At 39.0% G+C, this 17,812-nt stretch overlaps 1 protein-coding gene across 1 annotated transcript in view; it reads left to right on the plus strand.

Moving 5' to 3' along the window:
* The window catches only part of RFX6 (regulatory factor X6), a 58,145-nt gene extending 47,195 nt beyond the window's left edge, over nucleotides 1–10,950 (plus strand). Inside the window, exons 14-19 of the mRNA XM_045499381.1 lie at nucleotides 1,098–1,215; nucleotides 2,648–2,770; nucleotides 3,436–3,642; nucleotides 5,075–5,587; nucleotides 6,442–6,654; nucleotides 9,499–10,950. Of these exons, the coding sequence (XP_045355337.1) occupies nucleotides 1,098–1,215; nucleotides 2,648–2,770; nucleotides 3,436–3,642; nucleotides 5,075–5,587; nucleotides 6,442–6,654; nucleotides 9,499–9,674 (1,350 nt within the window). The 3' untranslated portion in view covers nucleotides 9,675–10,950. The remainder of the gene's footprint in view (nucleotides 1–1,097; nucleotides 1,216–2,647; nucleotides 2,771–3,435; nucleotides 3,643–5,074; nucleotides 5,588–6,441; nucleotides 6,655–9,498) is intronic.
* The last annotated feature ends 6,862 nt before the right edge of the window (nucleotides 10,951–17,812 follow it).

Below are 17,812 nucleotides of genomic sequence, written 5' to 3' on the forward strand. Positions count from 1 at the left end.
AAATGCCTTGAAAAGCTCTTGAAGACTTGCAAATAAGGTGGCCCAAATATCAAAATTCGGAATAGACCAGATTTGAGAGTGTTGGGCATAGATTCAATTCTATTCATCATTTCTTGACAAAGAACTACAAGACACTATGCATTCCCTGTCAGTCAGTACAGTTACAGCTGAGTAACATAGGTGGTGAAAGATAAAAGTTGAAAAGATCTGGGGTGCCTGGGTGGCTCAGTCGGTTAAGTGTCCAACTTTGGCTCAGGTCATGATCTCACCGCTCATGAGTTCGAGCCCCGCATCGAGCCCCGCATCAGGCTCTGTGCTGACTGCTCTGAGCCTGGAGCCTGCTTTGGATTCTCTGTCTCCCTCTCTCTCTCTGCCCCTCCTCTGTTCGCACTTTCTGTCTCTCTCAAAAATAAGTAAACATTAAAAAAAATTTTTTTTAAAGCTGAAAAGATCTGACCCTTCTCTAAAAAGCAAATTTTCATAAATGCTGACAGAAAATGTGGTTTTAAGTATTTGCATTTTTAAATTCTGGGAGTGCAGTATTTTGTATTTTCTGTGTTTTTTCAACTCTTTCAGTTAACCTGCAAGTCAATCCATCATGAAACAAGGCAATAAGAGCAAATAGATCCATCACTAGTTGGTGTTAGCCATTCTGTATCAAGGAAACTGGTTATATTGTAGGGACTTTTCTTTTCCTCCTGGAAGGAAAACAGATTATCATTCAGGACCAGAGAAGTCAGAGTTAATCATTCACAGAAATATATAACCCTTCTTTCACACTTCACCTTCTGTTCTTTTTAAAGTTCTGTCAAAGGAAAATTAAGAGATGAAGTATTTTGTAAATTATTTCATTGTGTTGTCTGATTCTGCTAGGTAACAAAACCATACAGAATAAAGATCTATCAACCTTAAAAATGACAGCAAAGACAGACTAAAATTAAAATCCCTGGACAGATCATTATATCTGATAAAATAAATTGCGTGTCATGCCATCTGTCCATTTGTCAGACAGCTTATCAACCTCTTGATTTTATGCAGGATGCATGTAGTAATGAGATGACAGATTTTATAGTTTCATTTTGTTCCTTTACTTGTAGACCAGCAAACAAAATGGAAGATCATTAAAGAAGAGGGCTCAAGACTTTCTGCTCAAGTGGAGTTTTTTTGGTGCTCGAGTAATGCATAACCTCACCTTGAACAATGCATCCAGTTTTGGTATCTTAAGTGCTTTATAAAGCTCTTCCTATCTGAATACATAATTCACTTTCCAGTCACATTTCCTATCAGTTTTTAAACGTGTGGCACTGTTACTGCTCAAATCTGACTGTCGAGCCATAGAGAATGGTAGGTAGGAGCCTGGGTTTTGGAGTCAGACCGCATGCAGAGTTAAATCCTAACACTGCTTCTCTCTGGCTTGGGTTTTTACCGCCCCGCCCCAAGTTGGTCGAAGAGGATGAATATTCCTCTTGCTGGGTTGTATTGGCACTTTAGTGAGACAATATATATAAAAACACAGTCTAGTACCCGGTGAACACTTCTAGAATGGCAGCTATTATCATTACATCCCATCAGTGCTTGGATAATTTTTTTTTTTGTTGTTAGACAGGCAAGTAAACAGTAATTAGTACATGATTTTCCCAAGGCACCAACTGCAATATGGCAAATTTTTGCATCTTTTTCAGGAACTGCATAGCTGCAAAGAGCAGCTGAGAATACATGCTTTCATATGTTTCTGAAACCTCTTTCCTGATTGATTTGACTTGTGAAACAAACTGAGTCAAGTTAGCTCTTTTAAAAATTGAATATCTTCCTTTTTCTAAAATTTCTGGGATTCTTAGTTTGCAGCTATAATGCTGTCTTGTGGACAGTACTCCTGCATTTAGCTTTCCAAGAAATCTTTACATTATGAAATAGGTTACAGTTTACTAAATTGTTTTTATTTAATCCTCAGTGGAATTAGATAAAATCAGTGAACTTGTATTGAAGGATGAACAAAATGTATTGAGCCTATTATTTGAAATATCTTGGTTTTGTGTGAGGTTTCTTAAAACACACCACACTGAAGCCTGACTTTATTATGAAAACAGACTTTTGTTGGGAAATCTCTTCAAAGAAGTTTAAGGTTTTCCAAGACAACTTCCAAATGAAAATAACTCTCTTGGTTTTTTGAAACCAAAGGGAACTTTGTTTCAGGCTAGAAAGACATCTTACTTGATGCTTTTTTCAGACCCATGGTGGCCATTGTCTAATTATTTAGTACAAAGTCAACAGAAATACAGCAGAGTAGAGCTCATTCTCCTCAGGTTAAAGCTTATCACACTCCAATGTGTGCCCTCTTAAAGCATAAAGCATGTCTCACTTTCATCCGTATTTTCCTTTGATGTAATTAGCGGCCAAAGAGCTGGCAGGACAGTATACACAGTGAGCTGGGCAGGCAGTACACAGAAAGATTAGAGACCCAAGTTAAGCATGTTGGTCTTAGCAGGTCATTTAAAGTCCAACAAGTATTTGTTTATTTCAGTTGCTCCTTGTAAAGTGTTGTGAGATGGTCACAAAGATAACTCGACTTCTCTCTTTCTCTTTCCTTCTCCTTCTCTCCCTCCTTTCATCTCACATTGTCCTCTCCCTCTTCCCATCCACAAACAAGGTTCTTTCCATTTGATCCGAATGCTTCTTGATGAATACATTCTCCTTGCCATGGAGACCCAGTTCAATAATGACAAAGAGCAGGAGTTACAGAATCTATTGGACAAGTATATGAAGAATTCAGGTAATTTAAAATGTATACTTTGTTTTATGTATTTCTGTATTTAAACCCAAGTTCGAGAATTTGTAAGCACACGTTGTGTGGGGGCTATAACAGTCTCAGAGTTTTTTCCCCAGGCGTGTTACTACTAACACAGTATATTAACACCATTAGAGCACTATTTTTTCTCTCCACCATTTATACTTAGAGTAGTCAGAGGAATTTACCGGAAGTTCTAAAGGATATGAAATCAATGAAGGTAGCTAGGTGATTAAAATAAAAAAAATAATCAGAATTAAAGACAACACCTGTGGTACACACCTTATAAATGGTGTAGAAAGAAGTTCTATGGGAGCTTAAAGAAGGAAGAGAACATGTCCATTTGGGATGTGATGACTTGCATTTGGAAGACTGTCCACTCCCGGGGCGGGGGCGGGGTGGTGGTTGACGCCCTTCAGAACACGCCTCACACTCAAAAAGGTACAGGTAGCAACAACAGCAAAAATCCAGCACCACTGCCAAGACCAGAGATCTGCCAGCCTTGTTTCCCATGGCACATATTTCCCCGGAGTTTCCAGATTTATGACATGACCCTAGAGCATTTTCAGTTTCCTTTTCTTGGGCTTATATACTAGGAATATGGGAATGACGTTAGCTTTCCTGTTAAGAAAAAAAAAAAATCTTTCCAGACGCAAGTAAAGCTGCCTTCACTGCTTCTCCGAGTTCTTGCTTTCTGGCCAACCGTAATAAAGGGAGCACTGTTTCCAGTGACACTGTGAAGAATGAAAGCCATGTGGAAACACCCTATCTTCCTCTATCATCCAGTCATCCTGGAGGCTTACCCTCTGCTCTACACCCATTTCCTGCTGGGAATACAGACACCATGCCGCTCACAGGTACATTGGGAAACATTTGGGCTTCAGTGCATCTCACAGGAGCCTATTTCTGTGCGTTCTTCAAAACTGGTGACCTTCAGGCATTCAAAGAGTAAACAAGACTTGTCTTACCTAACTTGCATGAAAACTTTGTAAAGTTTCTGTGATTTTCAACATTTTTCATTCACATTTTTATCAATGCCATTATTAACATAGGTACCACACTGTGACATGCTCTGTCAGTTATATCAGAAATACGAATAGTTATCTTCATTAAGTGGAAGAAGAACTTAGATTAGGTACACATAAAATCCTGAAGATACTTTGGGCGTCAAAAAACTGGGCCTCTTATTTGTTTTTGGCTTTTGAGGAGACTATTTCTCCTCCATTAAAAAGTAGATTTGGCCATTTTAGAAAACCATTACAATAATTTTCATATTTGGTCTAGCATCCCCTTTGTATCAATCCGAATGTTAAGTGGCTGGAACTCACTACTAGATAATATTTTACGTCTGCTTCTTGCATTATGTCTTTTCTGAAATATATAACTTCATTGGACACACAGAATTTTAAACCTGGGAGGGCCTGAACCTAGTTCAGGGGCCCAATTCCACCAGTGGAAAGTCAAACACCCTCAGAGTGGGTGACATTCATAACTCGTTGTTGATCAGGGGTGTTTGCGTGATGTTTTGAATTGGCTTGCTTTGAAGCCATGGGCATTTTGACACTATTGCCTTTTTCTGTTATCCTAAAAATCAAACCATTTAACATTCAGTTTGTTTTTTTAATTATGGGGAATTGTGAAGAACAGATCCCTTGAGTTTCCCAAGCTTGAGCTCTAACCATCTTCATACCCATGGAAGCATGAAACCATCGCAGACTTTTGTTCATAGTGACTAACTTCAAAACACTTCACTATTATTGCTTCTCGGCCTTTTGGCCAAGATCAAGTGTAAAACACTTCAGTATTGTGAAATATACATGTATTGTGATGGTGTCTTTTATTTATTTGTTTATTTTTTTGTGATGGTATCTTTTAAACCTAGGTTTTTAATGTTCCCCAGCTCTGTAATTTTTAGAGAGTAAGAATGAACCATTTTTTTTTATTTTTATTTTTTATTTTTTTTTAATTTTTTTTTCAATGTTTATTTATTTTTGGGACAGAGAGAGACAGAGCATGAACAGGGGAGGGTCAGAGAGAGAGGGAGACACAGAATCGGAAACAGGCTCCAGGCTCTGAGCCATCAACCCAGAGCCTGACGCGGGGCTCGAACTCACAGACCGTGAGATCGTGACCTGGCTGAAGTCGGACGCTTAACCGACTGCGCCACCCAGGCGCCCCTGAACCATTTTTTTTAAAAAGCATATTGATAAATCTTTTGAATAATTTTTAAAGATATGCATCCATCTATTTTTATATGCCACTTGTGAAGGCTCTGGTAATTTTTTCCAGGTCAAATGGACCTTTCCCAGAACACTGGTCATCTGATGACACCACCCATTTCTCCAGCCATGGCGAGCCGAGGAAGCGTCATTAACCAGGGACCAATGGCAGGAAGACCTCAAAGTGTGGGCCCAGTCCTGTCAGCTCCACCCCACTGCTCAACATTCCCAGAGCCCATTTATCCTACTCATCCTCAAACCAGCCATGACTTTTATGGGACCAACTCTAACTATCAGACTGTGTTTAGGGCACAGCCTCACCCCCCATCAGGAGTCTATCCTCATCGCCCAGAGCATGGTCGATGCATGGCCTGGAGTGAACAGCAGCTTTCTAGAGACTTCTTCAGTGGCAGCTGTGCTGGGTCTCCATATAATTCTCGACCACCTTCCAGCTACGGACCATCCTCACACAGCCAAGATTCACACAGTATGCAGTTTTTAAATACAGGAAACTTCAATTTCCTGAGCAATGCGGGCGCTGCCAGCTGCCAAGGAGCAACATTGCCTCCTAATTCACCGAATGGTATTGAAATTTTTAAAGAATTTTTCCTGGCTTTTGAGATGGCAGTAAGACAAAATCAGACATTGAACAGCTCCACCTCTCTGAGTAGTATGCCATCCCACGTAAAGTTTCCAAAGATCATGGAATCTTAGACACTTGGAGCTAATTTCTTCCAGATACAATTCTTGTGTTTTTTTTTTTTAAAGTTGCCCTTTTAAATGGCACAAATGATGAAAAAAAATACTATGTCACACTGTATGTTTGAGATCTCCCTTAATAAGCCCAAAAGAAGAATGTTCTGTCCATTTTATTTGTAGTAAATAATGTTTCTTCCGGAGAACTAGCAGCAGATCATACAGATTAGGACAGAAACTGTGCCCCCTATTAGTCTGATAAAACACTTAAAGTTTAGGGAGTTGGAAAGGTCTGTGGACTTCTTTCTTCAGCCACCAATGCAGGTTCTGTGTTCTCTCTTCTAGATGTAGACCAGTCCTTCTCCCAGTAACATAAATCAGTAGATAAAATTGGTATTTGACAAGTAGTGTAATCTTCGTGAGAAGTTAGTAGTGCTTTTTTTCTTTATAGGAAGATCTTGTTAATTTAGATGAGGAAAATATGAGAGAGGTGTCGTCTTACATCTGAAAATTAATAATAGGATAACTCCTTTGTTTTTTTTAAAAAACAAAAAAAACCCCAGCAGAGTGAAGCATATCCTTATACAAGCACAAATCCAACTCTATAGTAAAGATGGATGTGAATGTAATATTTATAATATGGCATCTTTAGGCCCCTCCCTATTATCTCATCCCTTTTTTCATTCCTGGAATATTCTTTGTAGTACGTTAACAATACATTCCTGACTTTTTCTGTTGTAGGATACTATGGAAGCAACATAAACTACCCAGAGTCTCATAGACTCGGATCGATGGTGAACCAACATGTTTCTGTCATCAGCAGTGTTCGCTCACTGCCTCCCTACAGTGACATCCACGATCCACTTAACATTTTAGATGACAATAGTAGAAAGCAGACCAGCTCATTTTACGCAGACACATCACCATCAGTTGCGTGTCGAACTCCAGTAGTAGGTAAATTATTTTAGTAGTTCTTGAAAACATTTTAAAAGGCTGCTGACCTCAGGTAGGTAGTCTTACTTTGGAGGGTGACTATTGAGGTAAACCTGGAGGTCATATTCCTACAAGTGATTCATCACTTTGGATCGAAAGTCATATTTTTGTGTCTGTTGGTAACAGTCTCCCCTTTCTCAGTCTGTTGGTCACTCTGCAACCCACTGCTAAATCTCTTATTCTTTCAAAAAAAATAGCTGGCACCTATTATGTATGCAAAACATGAATATAATCTGTCAAATGCAGTCTGAAAGACTTTAAGTTTTTTTATTTATTTTTTTTAACGTTTATTTATTTTTGAGACAGAGAGAGACAGAGCATGAACGGGGGAGGGGCAGAGAGAGAGGGAGACACAGAATCTGAAACAGGCTCCAGGCTCTGAGCAGTCAGCACAGAGCCCGACGCGGGGCTCAAACTCACGGACCGTGAGATCGTGACCTGAGCCGAAGTCAGACGCTTAACCGACTGAGCCACCCAGGTGCCCCTAAAAGACTTTAAGTTTTATGAGGGCAGTAATGATGTCTTTTTCTCACTCTCTCCTGTTCACGGTTGGACCCAGGGACAGTGCCAAGAGGTATCTTTGGACCCCATAATCTCACTCCAAGTTTTAAAAAATGGTGATTTGTGATAGAGTTTGCTGTCATTTTCTCAATTGTATGTAAAATGTGATTAGACAGCTCTGTAGAAAATGCTGCTATTTTTATTGCTCTGTTACATATAGTTTAAGTAAAAATGAGCAAAACGGTGTGTTTGCCATAAAGTCCCCAGCATCTTTTTCCAACCAGGTTGCTGTCCCTGGGAAAATCCTGCAACTTGTACTTGTACAATTTTTACATCAACAGCACCCAGCAAAGTGTCTGGCACATGGTAGGAACTCCATACATCAGTGAGTTGAAAAAGGGGGCAAAAATATATGTATAGATTTAATTTCCAATATGGCTAATAAGGGATCACAGGGCAAGTATATATGCATGTAAGTATCAAGGCAGAGTGTTAATGTTTATATGAGATGGTTGAAATCTTCCAATGGAATAGATTTCAAGCTAGCTGGAGTAAAGGCCATTGACACCCAGCTGGAGCATAAGGGAAAATAAGATAAATTCCATCTCTCCTCTCTCAGTGTGCTTTTCCAATAACTCAATAGGAAGCACTTCTTCCCTTCCCGTGACCATCACAGATGCTCCCTGAGCAGAGTCTAGCAGCTCATCTCATGCTATCTGCAGATGGTCATTGCTTCTAGGTTACTCTAATGAAGCAGAAAATTCCACTTCAGGAAGTTTCCTCACCGTGAGACTAAAATGTACTGTGTTGCTATTGTTACTATTAGTTCTGTTTACTCGTAGAGATAGTGGAAGCTTTGATGGAACATAGCTTGGGTGTAGGATGGATTCTAAGCTTTAGTTGTCAGAGCTGGCTTACAAGTAAATAGCAAAGAGGGCTTCTGAGTGAAAAAAGGGAACAGAGTAAGTGGGTAAGTAGTGCGAGGGAACTTAGGACCCACTCTATCTTTCCTTAGTTAGAAAACCTAGTTTCGGGGCGCCTGGGTGGCGCAGTCGGTTAAGCGTCCGACTTCAGCCAGGTCACGATCTCGCGGTCCGTGAGTTCGAGCCCCACGTCGGGCTCTGGGCTGATGGCTCAGAGCCTGGAACTGTTTCCGATTCTGTGTCTCCCTCTCTCTCTGCCCCTCCCCCGTTCATGCTCTGTCTCTCTCTGTCCCAAAAATAAATAAACGTTGAAAAAAAAAATTTAAAAAAAAAAAAAAAGAAAACCTAGTTTCCAGGGACAGAGAAGATGGTAGTTAGAAAAATGAGAAAAACAGCAATGAGAAGCCAGCAACCATACATGACGGAAATGTAGTGTCAGAGAGCCAGGTGGTCAAATTTTTGAGAACCAAATACTGTGTGCCAAACTTCATTCTAAGTTTGAGGTTATGGTGGTGATCAGACAGAGTTCTTGCCTATAAGAAGTTTACCTTCTAGGAAGGAGAGATTAAGGGATGATTATATAGACAAATGCAGAAAAAAAAAAGATAGTGTCAGGTACTCTGAAGTCAGTTAAATAGGGTAAAATGACACATGGTTATGGAGAATCTGCTTTTGGTAAGATGGTTGGGAAAGGAATCCTGAGGCAGAGATATTAGAGTTGAAAGTTGAGTGATTAGGAGGCGAGGACTTGAAGGTCTGATGGTGGAGTGGTGGCAGAAGAGATGACAAGTGCACAGTCTCTGAAGTGGGAACAAGGAAAACTGAGTGGGCAGCAAGAAGGCCAATGTGCTTTGAGCATGGTGAATGAAGACAGTAGAGTAAAATCAATCAGAAGGCAGAGACCAGTTCACAGAAGACGTTGCGAACCAGGGCAAAGAGCTTGGATTCTATTCTAAGAGTGGGGGGGAGGTCTTTGTAGAGTTTGAGAACAGCAACAATTTGATGTATACATCAGCAGCATTATCCTGGCTGTTCCCTGCAGAATGAGAGGGTGGGGCAAAGGTGACAGTCCTAAGACTAGTTAGGAGGTGGCTGTGTGGGTCCAGATAAGAGAACACGGGTGGTTGAATAATTGAGGAAGTGTGGATGGAAAGAGGAAGTAGACTGGGGATATATTTTGGTGATAAAGTTGTCTGAATTTAAGTTTGAAATGGAGTTTTCTTTGTGAAATGTGTAGAAGTAAAAACAATTTCTAGGAAAATAGCATAGATATGGGTGATAAATGCAAACATAAATACAGGAGGCTTAAAATGAGTGGCACTTGGAAAGGAAAAAAAAATGTCAGTCAATATTCAATTGCTGATTACATTTTCCCTTACAGCATCCAGCTTGCAAACCCCAATTCCTTCCTCCTCATCCCAATGTATGTATGGAGCTTCCAATCAGTATCCAGCTCAAGAGACCTTGGATTCCCATGGAGCAAATGGTAGAGAAATGGTGTCCTCTTTACCACCCATCAACACTGTGTTCATGGGAACAGCAGCTGGAGGCACTTAAACCAACAATGTTGAGTGAGGATTGAAACTAAGAATCTCTACTGCTCAAATATTGTTCATTCAGATTGCCATCAGGGTAAAGAAAATGGAATATACAGTGGCAGGACATTGTTTCAAGTCACTGGTACAAAACTATGGACAACTCCATAATGAATGGAGATACTTGCAGACTTTGCCTTGCACGCAAATTGTTTAAAATGTGATCTTGTTATTAATTATCGTTTCAAACATTATCAAATTGAACCACTGGAGCTTTGAAGATGCAAACATTTCAGCTATGAAGATTTAATATTTTGCTTCCTAATTTATTGAAAATCTGTGTGCTGCTTCATCTTTGGTCTATAAAAAGAAAAAATTATTTAATACCTTTAAAATACCTTTAATTTATTAGGGTCTCAGAATCATTGTTTACTATCCCTTATTTGACAAAAAGTCAAGTGTGTGTGTTCTACCTCCTGTGGAAATGTTTACAAGGTCAAGACTTAATTCAATTCAGCCTAGACCAAAGTTGCTTGACTTTCAATCCTGTGCATTAGTGCGATGAGTTCTGTTACATAGCAGTATTCCAATTCTATGTAACTGAACGGAGATTATGAATGCTTTCCCTCTTTATTTAAGAAAGGTAAGAAGAAATGAAAGAAATAAAGTATGAAAAGATTTTTAAATCCTTGATTGCTCTTAGGACTGTTACTGTTTCTGAAGAATGCTTAGGATTCACAGGCAAAGTTCCTTTGGATACTGAATTAAAGAGTAAAGCTGGTTGGGGAAAACATCATAATTCAAGAATATTTTCATATCATATCCATGCATATAAATATAAGGAAATTGTGGCTTATAGACCATTTGAACTTCTAAAGATTTAGAAGCAGTCTTTAATCAAGTACTTGGCTTATAAACTACGAGTGAATGAGTGTTCAAGGACCATCTGAATGCAAAGAGAAATTCAAAAGTGAGGAATTCATTCCATACGAGTTAATAGAATTTGATACACCATCTATGTAGGTCTGTTTCCTTTTCATTTTTGTATATCTTAGCTGAAAGGTCTGTTGCAAGACTCATGGCCTGTAATGGGAAACCTCCATTAACTTCACAGGCTTTTCCTACAGTCATATGACAGGACTTATATTATTTGTATTAAGGATTGGGTTATACTATGAGCTCCGAGGACATTTTTAAAGGATTTGTAAGCCCCAAATACCCATTATACATCGTGATGTAATTTGGTGAAGACAAACTGCAGATTGTTTTCAGAAAGCAATAAACAAATTAATTGTGGACTTCTCAGAGTGTTGCTACCATTTGCTTAGTAGCCTGTAGTTTATGAGCTAATTAATTGAGCAGAAAATTCTGCAACAGTAACAAATGATGAGAAATAGGAATAAATGTTCTATGATTTGTAGTAATATTGTAAGAATACAAAGGAGAGTGAAATTATGAAGGGCTTGGACTGAAGTGAAAAGCAAAACAGCTTTAAGAAATGTTTGGACATAAGTCTTGAAAATTAAGAGCCAAATTTCCACCATATAGTAATTACATATATACTCAGCATCTATTTTACGTCAAGCACATTGAAAAATGCAAGTTGAAAAGATGAAAATGAAAATACAACTGTAAAAAAAAAAAACCCTGCCAATGCCTTTGGTAAGTTCTGATATGATGAAGAAGGGGTGATGCGATAGGAAGTAGAAGCTCATTGAAGATTTTTGAGTAAAAAGTAATATGGGACATGATGTTTAAGGAACAGCCAGCAGCAGCTGGAAAGGGAGGAGGACCAGACAGGAGAGGAACTAGCCCAAGAATGGGCTATTTGAGAGGCTATTTCTCTCATCCAGATGTCCAGCAGGTAAGTGCAGAGACTACATGGAAGCAGAGTGAAAGGAGCAGGAAAAAGAAATTTCAAAGAAGCATAAGCATCATTTAGTACAATTAAAGGATTGGTGACTGAGGGAGATAAAGGAATATGTTAGGGGCCCCTGGGTGGCTCAGTCGGTTGAGCATCCGGCTTCGGCTCAGGTTGTGATCTCGCAGTTTGTGAGTTCGAGTCCCAGGTCGAGCTCTGTGCTGACAGCTCGGAGCCTGCTTCGGATTCTGTGTCTCCTCCTCTCTCTGCCCCTCTCATGCTCTGTCTCTCTCTGTCTCTCAATAATAAATAAACATTAAAAAAAATTTAAAAAAAGGAATATGTTAGTAGTGGCGCTAAAGTTTTCTTTAACCCTGTTTGCAAAGCATTTCAGTATAAATAGTTGACCCTGGATTGATAACCCCTTCATAGATGAGGGAAAATTATATGGAGCAGGGAGAAGTGCAGAAGAAAAGTAAACATTATCTCTGGGTTTCACGTACAATGACAAGGTGCTAAATTTTGACATCAGGAAGACTAACTTGCTCTTTTCCCCAAGCAGTGGGACTTGGGTTTATGTCTATTAGACGTATATGGGTTTATGTCTATTAGATGTATAATAGCGTTTCTTATTGTGGGCACTACTGGCTTTCAGGCAGGACAATTCTTTGTTTTGCAGGATCATCCTGCATATTGCACAAGATTTAGTATCCCCGGCACTCAAACACCAAAGCACTCCACTCACCCAGCCTTGCGACAACCAACAACATTTATGTTTCCAAATGCCTCTGGAGAGGTGGTGCCATTCTTGCATGAATTAAAAGTGACAGCATCATTAATTTTACTTAGAAGGAGCTTGAGACATTTAATACCTTCCTGCCTTTCAGCTGCACTCATCATTCTAGAATTGCTTCCTTCATGGATCTAAAGCTTGGATGCTCAAGGCTTTTTCTGGTATTCTTTAGGTTAATTTTAATATAGTTATAGGATCTTAGCCTAGCTTTCTAGTGTTTCTGTTTTTAAAAGTAAATCAAGTAATTTTTAGAAGTTGTGGACTATCAATTATAAAGAAGTGACCTGGGGGCGCCTGGGTGGTTCAGTCGGTTGAGTGTCCGGCTTTGGCCCAGGTCATAATCTCAGTTTGTGAGTTTGAGTCCCACTTGGGCTCTCTGCTGTCAGCACAGAGCCTACTTTGCATCCTCAATTCCCCACCCCTACCCCTTCCCCACTCATGTGCTCTCTCTCTCTCTCTCAAAAATAATAAAGAAAAAAAGAAAAAAAGTGACCTGTTCAAGCTAATGCCTATGTGAAGCCCAAAATTAAGGGTAGAAATAAAAAAGGTAGAGGTTTAAATACTCCGTTCTTGGAGTACTATCTTTCAAATCTTGTGTTTTAGTGGTTACTGTAGATAAATGGCATAAGGAAAAATGAGCATTCCAAATAATTCGGTGGACTCAATACAATTCAGAAACCAAGAGCTTATTTTATAACAGCTTGAAGAAAAACTAAAACCCAGCTATGTCATTAACATAGAATTACAGATCAAAGGAGATCTGATTTATTTTCCTCTCTCCAGGTGGTGGAGAAAAGTTAGAGCTCGCCTCAGTTATATGTTCCCAAGTATGCTTTCAGGTTAGAAAGGATTTTTTAAAAAATTATTTAAGCTAAATTCTAATTACAGTTGTGATGTAAAATCTTTCTCTTTGTTTCTGCTTTGAGAGAAAAAAGTCCGTGAGACTCTCGGGGTCGCCCATGTCAAGAACCCATTTTGGAAACGGGAAAGAGAATATTTTTTACTCACATGATACCTAAAGACAGCCGGTGGGTGCACTGGCATTTAGTGTCAAGACCAGGGATGTGAATATCTTGCAGCGGGTGGGACAGATTTGCACAATGAAGAACTGTGGCAAGAAATAAAGCACGTAGCACTTCCATGGAGAAATGGAGTAGGCTGTGAAATGAATGTCCCCAAACTCTGACCAGTAATGGCACTCTACATTAAATAGTATCCAACTAACCCAATTAGATGATTTCTTCAGCTACTGTGACTATGAAACTCCTACACATAGCTTAGAGAAGCAAACAAGCAGAAGAGTAGGACTAGAAGCAGGGAGAAAGAGAGGGAAGGAGAGCTAGAGACCAGCTTTGTGAGAGGGGTCCAGTAGGCACCAATGGGTGGGCCCTTCTAAGAAGACACTGAGGCCACAGGTGCCTGGACCTAGACTCTAGAACACCAGAGCTGAGACTGTGCCGTCCTGACCAGTGAGGCACAATGCCCAATTCTCTTCTGCTCTCCCAAATTTACCCTTGGAGCCCTTATTGACATGGTCTCCATTTAGCCATTCAGAGTACAGCTTCCCTGACTACAGTCACCAGTCCACAGCAGCATGTTCCTCTTCTTCAGAAAAACATGATAAACATCAAATTAGATAACCAGCAAACATGATAAACAGCAAACATCACCGGTGATGTTTTCCAACCACTGAATTTATGCTCATAAATTTATGCTCAAACGCAGTCCACAAAAACAGGACAAAGAATACTGCCAGGTAGTGCATTCTCCCCCACGAACTCCCCAAAAAAGAAAAAGAAAAAAGAGAAAGAAAGAAAAATGCTTTGAGATAAATGAATTCTGAAATCCAAACCCAAAGTTCCGATTTTTCAAAAAAGCAGGAGACAAATGAGAGTGATATGTATGAACTCCCTGGAAAGAGATATTACAGGTACTCAGATTTCTAGTATAACAGGAAGCAAAATTAATTGTCCTACAAGTTTCACAATAACAGCTTTGAACTCTTATAAGGACTGGAGTAGCAAACTGTTCATACTGTATTTTGAAGGCAGATTCATAATCCCAGGTCAGTTAGAGAAATTTAAACAAAAACCTTCCAGAAAAGTAAACAATGGTGATTATGGCATACAGAACATTTTGTGCTTTGGGAAAGATAAGAAATGATGAGTTTATATAAAAGGTTATTGTACTATCTCATTCAATTATAGAATTCTAAATTAAATCCTCTAGTTTGTAAATGGCAGAGAACGCAACTTGTCTGTTCCAAAAGCACACTACTTAAATGAAAAGAAATAAATTTCAGTTACTCCTTGATTATAGGTGTTAGCAATGGTTGGAAATGATTGGTAGTTCCAATGAGTAATCTATTCAGTAATTTTGAGATATTTGATTACAAAATAAGGGCTTATCTCTGTTCTGTTTGGTAAAAAGGTTTTCAATTAGTTTTCTAATATCAAAATCTTATAAATAGTGCTTAATTTTTCTTCATTTTGGCTATATGACATTATGGTAGAAATGTTTCTTCTTATAAAAATAGTCTACTTCCAGAATGACCAAAGTAATTTAAGGTTTTTTTGTTTTGTTTTGTTTTTTGTTTGTTTTTGTTTTTGTTTTTTGTTTTTTGGCATCTAATCCAGTTGGAGAGATCTCTGATTTTCTTCTTTAAAATTCTCATGTAATAGGTATTACATGCAGATGTTTATGGGGATAAAATTGACCACTCATTAGATTAACTGTTTTACTTGTCATATCTAGAAGTTCTGTCATAACTAGAAAGTTCTAGCTCTCTGTTCGTTCAATAGGATGGGAAGCTTTGGACATACATATAAATGTAAAATACTTCTAGATTCCTGTTCCTATTAAAAACCTTATCTCATTATTTACAAATATTTCATTTAATCTCAAGACTTCTATTTATTACTTGAATATTTTAATGAAATGTCTTGGTCATGTTCTTAGCCTTGGTTAGCTTTTTGTTAAGGAGTTAACATGTTGAAATTTCCAAGAGATATTCAATTTTATCCTACTTTAACAAATATGTCTGCTCACGCTGATAACAAGGATAAGGTCCTCCCCCCCCCCCCCCATGGATCTTACGGTTTATGAGGTAAGGCAGACATTAACTGTAACATCTACACAATTGACATTGTGAAAAGAAGTGAAGGTGGCTCAGAGAAATAATAATAAGAGTTGAGCCCATGGAGATGCCTCCAGGACAGGGATGGGGTGGGGAGAGCTGGTCAGGGAAATGTCTTGCAGGAAGTGACATACTGAGACTAGAAGAATAAATGGAAAGCAGGGGATGTTGGGGAAGGAAGTGGTGGGGGGGGGGGGAGGGGGAGGGCTTGGCAGGTGGGATGAGTGTTCAGACAGGAATGCAGCCTGTAAGGAACCTAGGGTTGGCAGAAGAGATGAAAAGATAAGGAGCACAAAGAGTTAGGAAGAGCAGCCAGAATGAATCTAGAGAGAAACTCCTGAAGCTTTCAAACTTTAATGATAATCATAGTGATTTAGTGATGAAACATGAGAAACATGATTATGAAGATACACAAAGTATTAGACAAGGCTGGTAGGAATGTCAAGCTGAGATTTTTATAAACTTTGAAATGCTAAAATATTTTCAACAAACACCATTGCTTTCCTAGAATCCACTACTAAAAACAGGCTTTAAGCCCCTTTTATGTCTTCTATGACAACACAAAATTAAGGAAATTAATCTTTTGGGGGTTTTTTTAATTGAGATATAATTGACATGTAACATTGTATTCGTTTTAGGTGTTGGTTTTCTTCATGAAGGTCTTAATTTGGTTCTCTTTTTAAAAATGATGATTTCAGCTAATAAAATAATGTTTAATACAACTCTCTATTCCTTTTCACAAATTGAATCCCAGACTTTCTCCCCTGAAAAAGGTATTTAAATATCAAGGAAGAAAAAATGTGTTAATGCTTTCAAATGCATTTTCCCGTATTGCTGATGTGACCCTAAAATTGAAGGGAACTAAAGGTGAAGAGAAGGTCAAAACCAAGATTCTCAGTGTGATGTGGTGACCTTACTTCTTAAAATAGATGTCATAGGGTCTTTAAGTGAGAATTGGGTGAGAACACATTTACGAAAGTGAAAAATTAACTACTTAATATGATACCTGCCCTAAAGTAAAGAGAAACCATTGTTTTTATTAGTTAAAAACAAGGGCGTTGTTCTTACCAATCAATAGTCAGAAACAGGGTCAGGGATTTACAGCCTTCAAGCATCTTTAAACACACCGAGGCAAATATGAGCTTTGTGGGTAGTTTGTTAATCAAGATTTGTCATTTAGCTCTGTGTGCTTTAGCTTATTAATGCTCTCTGCATGATCCCTGTGGAAAATAAAACTGTTACCATATTTTATGTTACAAAATGGCAAGATTTCTTGCCTGTCAATTTGGGGGGTAATATGTATGTACTGTTTGCCATCCCTTCTCCCCACATATAGACTGTTTTTTTACTTATTACTCATTGTCTGGGTACCTCTACAATTTATAATATCATTTCAACCCTCCACTAGAAAGTGTGCCTAAAGATGGTACCTGATGTATTTTGACAGGAAGCTGAGTATTCAGTTGCGGGAGCCTGGGGAGGGGGGGAGGGGGGCGTGAGGGGGAGAGTTGTTAAGGGTACCTGGACAACAAACCAGCAAAGAAACCCCTCTGAGAGTGCATGGATCCTTTGATGAAAGATAACCCCTTGGCACATCAAGAGTTCTCTCACATCTTAATGCTCCCAGGGAATATAAGGGAAAAGTGGCCAAGAATGGACTAGCGAATTCAGGAAACCCAAAAGAATGGCCTGTCCCTGTCACAGGCTTCAGTTCTAAGTGGCTTGCCCCAGTGAAACTCCTTTTCAGCTTTTCCTGGACTCTGCATTTGAAAAGATGAGACCATAAAAGATTCAGATAGGATGCAGTAAGGACTAAGAAGCATCAGGATGTTGTGAGCTAGTCTTAAGTTCTAGGAAAGGCACCACCCCAAGAGCCGCAGATTTGCCTTTATATAACAGCTTTGAAGTGACTTTTCAAGTTTCTGCTAAAATATGAAGACAGGATGGGGCACCTGAGTGACTCGGTTAAGTGTCTGACTTCAGCCTAGGTCATGATTTTGCCGTTCGGAGTTCAAGCCCCGCATGGGGCTCTGTGCTGACAGCTCAGAGCCTGGAGCCTGTTTCAGATTCTGTGTCTCCCTCTCTCTCTCTCTGCCCTTCCCCCACTCATGCTCTGTCTCTCCCTCAAAAATAAACAAACATTAAAAAAATAATAATAATAAAATAAAATATGAAGACAGGATTAACATAAACTATGATTTCAAAGTAGAGACACACACAATATGTAGCAATTTAAAATGTTTAGTACAGTCAGGCAAATCTATGTTTAAAACCACATTATCTGTGTGACAAATAACTTCTCTGAGACTCATTTTCTTCATCCGTAAAATGGGCTTCATAATACTATCTACCACAAAAAGTTTTGTGAGT

The sequence above is a fragment of the Leopardus geoffroyi genome, chromosome B2, assembly GCF_018350155.1.
Source record: "Leopardus geoffroyi isolate Oge1 chromosome B2, O.geoffroyi_Oge1_pat1.0, whole genome shotgun sequence".
NCBI classification, from domain to species: Eukaryota; Metazoa; Chordata; class Mammalia; order Carnivora; family Felidae; genus Leopardus; species Leopardus geoffroyi.